The 6,554-nt window shown below is 34.3% G+C and overlaps 1 protein-coding gene across 1 annotated transcript; it reads left to right on the forward strand.

Moving 5' to 3' along the window:
- Positions 1–26: 26 nt before the first annotated feature.
- Positions 27–1,033, forward strand: BDR25DRAFT_353204 (uncharacterized protein; the record flags this gene model as incomplete). Its single annotated transcript, XM_033695131.1, has 8 exons — positions 27–57; positions 133–210; positions 278–375; positions 420–593; positions 657–726; positions 754–863; positions 922–981; positions 1,016–1,033. The coding sequence occupies 8 exons, from the start codon at positions 27–29 to the stop codon at positions 1,031–1,033; spliced, it is 639 nt and encodes a 212-aa protein (XP_033549731.1).
- Positions 1,034–6,554: the final 5,521 nt, after the last annotated feature.

The raw sequence follows: 6,554 nt of genomic DNA on the forward strand, positions 1-6,554 counted from the left end.
GTACTGGTGCGACTAAGTCGACTTTAATGGGAGATCTCCCTAAGGAGGAACCTCCATGTCCCACCCTTCCTTCTTACCTGCCTTCGCCAAGGTAGGTAGTAGCTCATAGGATAGGGCTAATAGTAGGGATAGTCTACCTATCCCCCTCCTTCTTAGGGCGCGTCCCGAGCCCTTGGAAAGAGGTAGCTAAGGTTGGTTTGAAAAAATTCAGTTGCCAAACCTTGCATAGTTTGCTAGCAAACTAGATGTAGCCCAAAGCCATCTAGGAGGCCCGTAGGCGATCTAGATACGGCCCGGAGGCAAACCAGGTGCGGTCCAAAGCCATCCAGGTATAGGCCGACGGCCATCCGGATACGGCCCGAAGACCATCTGGCAGTAATGCAACTTCGCAAAGCCAGCAGGCAATTGCAGGCCTATAGGCCATCTGGATACGGCCCGGAGGCAAACCAGGTGTAGCCCAAAGCCATCCAGGAGGCCCGGAGGCGATCCGGATACGGCCCGGAGGCAAACCAGGTACTGCCCAAAGCCACCCAGAGCTCAATAGCAGTTGCATTACAAAGCTGTCTGTGCTGCACTTCTCGCTGAAACAGGAGGTGCTTTGCGCTAAAACAAGAGATGTTTTGTGCTGAAACACAAGGTTCTTAGCGCTAGTGCAGCTGACAACAATCCTGCATTCAACCACCACCACCACCACTGTATCCGCTCGAGAGCTTGAACGCTCAATCGGTGCGCGTACGCAAAGTAGCCGGTGAGGGCTCGGATCAATGACGGGGCATGGGCGGCTCGGTGGATGGGCGGCTCGCAAGCTGACGATCAAGGATGAGGGGTACCTGCATCTCCTGTCAGTTGCGGTGCCTGAGCTTGTTTAACTTAGCTTGTTTTGTAGCAAGCGTTGTTGCCATCAAAATTGATGGGGTCAAGCCTCCTCCAGCTGCGCTGCGCGGACTGCTCATCCCAAGGGGATATGTGAAGGTTTACAATGTGAGAGGTATCGAGCAGGAAACACAGGTCACAGAGAGGGAATGCAGGATAGGGGGGGGGTAACGAGAGTAAACCTTAGGGTCGGAGGCAGAGGTACGGAGGCCGAGGAGCCTATATACCCTGTGCCAAGCCCTTAGGGTACTCAGGGGTTGGATAGCTGTAACATAACCGTGACAAATATTATCGCTGCTACCTTCTTTGCTTTTAGCAGCAATTTGTCTAACAAAGCTTAGTGTTCTTCTTTATTTGCTAAGCGGAGCTTAGCATAACGTACCTTACAGGCGAGTTAGTTATTTGTGCTAAGCCTCTACTAAAACTACTTTAATACTCTAATGTAAGGCCGAGATGGCGCTTACGTGCGACGGGTATATATACTATTCTGTACGCAATAATTAACCGTTGGTTGATTATTCGCACCTTTTTGGTTGTATTGGCGCAGTGGTACAGAGCTCCGTCCTTACATCTAATGCTTTATTAACAACACTTTGTAAAGATAGGATAGTAGATAGCACGGATAGCATTGGGAGCAAGGGTTCGAAGAGAGATAGGAGTGTATTGTAAGAGAGACGAATCGCTGCCAAGCCTCGCTTGTCAGGATTCATGCTTATATACGAAGCACAGGTCATGTGACCCCAAACAGGTCAAGTGAGGCCATACTGGCCCGTTCTAGGAAATCCGGCCTTACACACTTTTTAAAAGCTTTAAAAGAAGCTTTAAAGAAGCTTACACTTTAGGCTATTAGAAAGACATAATACTTTTCTAGTAGTTAAAATAATTTATATAAATTATTACATTACTTTTTTTTATAAACTAATAGTCTATATTTATAGTATTTAGAGTAGTATTTAAAAATAATTTAAATAAAATATAATAATATAAGACTTTTTAACAAAAATATACTTATTACTAAAAAAAAAAAAAAAAACTAAAACTTCATAGCTATAGTTACTTAAAAAGTATTACGTTTTATTTAAAAGCTTAAAGTGTAAGCTATATTTAATATTCTTTTAACACATTTAAGTAGTGTTATTAGAAATGCATTAGTGTAGAAAAGTAGTTTAGTATAGTTGTCAGATTGAAGCACTGTTTCTAGGCTTCCTGAGATGAATGATGGGTTTGGATATGATGTATGGGATGATTAATTGATTGTATTAATTGTGTTGATTTTTTGATCCTTTTTCTGCTCTACTCGTGTTGCTCGGCTTTTTGTTTTGCCGATCCGAGTCCCTCGCGCACTTGCCCTATGCGCGACCAGCTTGCAAAATGCTGCAATTTTCTGCAATTTGCTGCAAACTGCTGCAACATGCTGCAAAATGCTGCAATTTACAGCAACATACTGTTCGAGCTTATTGCTCGTACTATGTAGCAGCTTTCGTCAAGCGTTCCTCCTGTCTTGACAGTAGGTGCGCAAATCTGACACACCCCCTCAGCTTGGACATGCTTCAAGCTGGTTCCTGATTGCGCAACCTTAGTATGCTTCCAGGGCTTCCATTCTTGCTTCAATCTCTTCCATATCCGCTTCCTGACTGACTATCCTCTCCCTGACGTTAACTAGCCGAATTTGCTGAAGAAAGCTTGGCCATTTGCTAACTAGAAGCGCTTTAGTAAGTCTGTCTGCAAGCATCTTACTAGAGGGGACATAGACAACCTTAATCATTTGTCAAGAGACTTCCTGTTAGAGCTAGTGGTTATAGATGTTAACATGTTAGAGCTTAGTTTAAAGTTAAGATATCTCTTTGTTTACTAGTTAGATTGTCTGCTTATTGTTGCACTAAATTATAATAGTTAAATTAGGCAGCTTAACCTACAGTTTGTTAAGGAGCATTCTTGTAAACATAGCTTCCTTAGTAACTTAGAACAGTGCAAGTAATTCTGCTTCTATTGTTAATGTTGTAACTATATCTTGTTTATTTACTTACTATGCAATCTATCTGCTAAATAGTTAAATAATGTAGCCCTAAAAGCTCTTTCTATCTAGTGTATTATCTGCAAATAACGCATTGCTTACTACTATAAGGTAGTCTTCTTCTCCTAATTAGAGTGCGTACGTCTGTGTCGCATGTAGGTACAGGATAACTTAATCAGCTGCATCCTGATAGTTAGATGCGGGATTCGTGAGAAACTGTGCAAGGCGTGATGTAGCAAAGGCAATGTCTAGTCTTATAGTAACTGCTGCAAAGAGCAGAGATCTAATCTTCTACTAATATTAATTTACTTTTAATAGGGTTACAAAACTAGATTACAGCATAAGTTTAATCCTACTTATAGGTGTAGTGTGCTGTAGGTCCTTTCTATTAGCTAGCCTAGCTATCTTGTTAATATATAAGGCCTATAATAGCTAAATTATTTATTACTATTAATCTCTAATAATCTTAACTTCTAAGAACTATTATAGGTCCTTGCCTTTTATTAGGGTATACTTCTTTTGTAACTAGTTTACTACACGCTGTGCATCTGCTTTAGAGCCTTTTTTGTACACAATAATAAAGTTATTTACATAGAAAAAGATAAATATTCTAGCTTTAGTTATATAGTAAAGTTTATGTAAAATAGCTAAAAACCTAAGGCCTTTAAAAGTTATTATAAAATAGTATTACTAAAGTAAAAAAAAAATTTGTAGTTTATATAGTGCTTTTTAAAGCTTTAGTATTATACCTAGTTTCTAATAGCCTCTTAGCATCTGCATGTAGATATTGCAGTTAATTACTGCATGTATAAACACATTAGTTATGTTATATTATTTAAGCTTTAAGTTAAAGCATGTAGATATTACTATTAGCATTTAAAATAAGCGTTTTACTAGGGTAGTAGTGTAGGTATTTTATGTAGTAATGTTTCTTTATTAATTACTATAGACTACTAGTTACGCCTTACATTTTTATAATCTATAGTGCTTATTAAGCTTGTAGGTGTACACCTACATATAATCTAAAATTTGCTGTCTAGCTGCCTTAATTAGCTTTATCTAGACCTCTGTCTAGAATTTTATTATCTAATAACTGTCTAGGTGCGTTCTTTCTACTACCTTAAACATCTTATGTAAAGAGTACTTTTTTAGTTGCTTTTAAGTTAATAGCAGAAGTAGTAGCTAGCTTTTATAAAGTGTTTTTTTTTAAATAGTATTTTTATTAATGCTGCTTTATCTAGTGTCTTACTGCTATATTTTTTTACACTTTTAGATCTTATGCTAGCTATAAAGGCTGTAGCTTATAGTATAGTCTTTAATAACCTTATTTAGCTTAGCTTTAGTGCTGCTCTAGCTATTAACTATATAAGTAATGCTGTAGGTAGTAGAGTGTTTAAAGAAAATAAATAGTTATCTCTAATTTTTTTTTCTTAATAGTAGCCTAGTAGGTCTACTTTATTAAAATTTAATATATTATTTATAGTGTTATTTTTATAAAACAACTCTATTTTTAGCTAATAACTAAGTGTTAGAAGCTTAATTATTTTAATATATATAGTAATTTTTTTTACTATATTATATATAAAGTTATTTATTAGGTTTTTAGGCTTACTACTAAAGATTAAGTGTTTATTAAAAATAATATTATATGTATAGATTACTTTTGCTAGCAGTAGTATCTATACATAGTAAATGTTTAATAATTAGTACTTAACTAGATATCTAATCTACGCCTTTAGGTCTAGCCTCTGTAGCTTAGACTTATTCTAATATATGTTATTAGTTATTATAAATGCTTTGCAGCTATAAGCTTTTAAATGTGTAAAGCTTAGCTTTTAAATTAATATAATAACTTTATTATTTAAAGCTGCTTATGTAAAAAAGATCTTATATAGTGTCTTTTAGTTATTAGCATAGTTTAGCGTCTAATTATATAGGTATACACTAGCTCTAGTAATGTATAGCTATATGTCCTATAGTAGGTTAGCATCTAGTTGCATAGCCTATAACTTCTCTTTATTTACACCCTCTAAGTGTTTAGCTTCTCTGTTCTAGGCTTGTGTATTTAGTGCTAAAGGCTTAATAGTTATTCTATGTAATGCTAGCTAGCATTTTACCTCTAGTTTTACTGTTATAATCTTGTTATTAGCTTTAATAACTTTTATAGTAATGTTATAATAGTTCTTTAAAAAAAAATAAAAATTATAAAAGCTTTAATAATTAATTTAGTAAGCTTATTATTTTTAAAGTAGAGGTCTTACTAAAGGCTAGAATACTTATTAGTAATTAGCATTTAACTCTACTTTTTTATAATGCTCTATGCTTTATATGTATAAAAATTAATTAATAGTCTTTTACTAGGTCTACTATTACTAATTTATAGTGTGTAGCTAATTTATTATTATATCTTAGCTTTGCTATATAAGTTACATTAGACTATTATAATTTCTTTAATTTGCACCCCCTTAGCTTACTATATAAAGTGTTAAAGTGTAGCTAGTCTAGAGTATCTTAGACGCTTATGCTATAGCTCTGCTAATGCTTTTTATAAACTATGTTTAGTTTTTATGTTAATTATGTGTGTATAATATAAGCCCTTTTATAGTAGATAGTACTCTAACACTTATTAGCTATAAATTTTTATAAAATCTTTAATTATTATCTTATCTAGGGCTTTTAAAGCAGTTAGCTCTACTTGTATGTCCTACTAGATTCCTTTCTGTTGCAGTAGGCAGAACAAGACTAGGTTGCACAGCAGGTCTAGGCACAGTGCAGTGTTATGTAGTACAAGACTATATACTTAACTGTGTGTTCTATGCTTGCTTTTTAAGCTTAGTGTAATTAATCTATAGCTTTAAATCTATATGTAAGAGTTTCTAGACTAGATAAAGTTTTCTAGTGTTAATAAACAATAGTTATAGATTTAATTAAAATTATTTATAATGTAGCATATTAAGCCTAAGTTAAGAATAAATAATTCTTTTAGCAAATATCTGTTCTAGTTTAAATTAACTATAGCTAGTAATGTAGCTGCTTTAACTTTTAATACTTTCTAGCTTTTAAGTTAGTCTTTTTATATTTTTAGTGTAGGTATATGTAAACTTTTTAAAATTAGTATTTTTAAATTATGTCTACGCTGCCCTCTTAGTAGGCCTTAAAATTCTAAGTTATGCTTACACTTTAATGCTATAAGCTCTTTAACTCTTTTATTTAGCATCTACTAGTCTAGTGCTCTGTCTAGATAGACATAGAAGCAGTCCTTTAGTGCATAGATATGTCTGCATGTAGGACATTTAGTGCCTTTTATTTTAGCAAGTTTTTAGCTTAAGAATAACTTCCTATTATTTTCTTAATAATATTAATGTTAAGGTTTACTCTATTTTCTTAACATTACAACTTCTGCACTACAGGCGTTCCTATTTGTGCCCTAGGTAGTTTTCCTACTTTTAGTAAAGTATAACAAGTTATCTGTTATAAAGGTAGCTTTATACTTTTCTATACATATTAGATAATTTAACATTATATATTTTTAAAAGCGCTTTATTATTTTTTTTTAATTTATGTTTAGTGCAAACTGTCTGCTTTCCTAAAAGGTTGTAAACTAATAAGGGGCAACTTTATTTATAGTAGTTAGAAAGTCCTTTGCTACAGCATTAAACTGCGTTGT

This window comes from Lindgomyces ingoldianus (genome assembly GCF_010093535.1).
Source record: "Lindgomyces ingoldianus strain ATCC 200398 unplaced genomic scaffold BDR25scaffold_10, whole genome shotgun sequence".
NCBI classification, from domain to species: domain Eukaryota; kingdom Fungi; phylum Ascomycota; class Dothideomycetes; order Pleosporales; family Lindgomycetaceae; genus Lindgomyces; species Lindgomyces ingoldianus.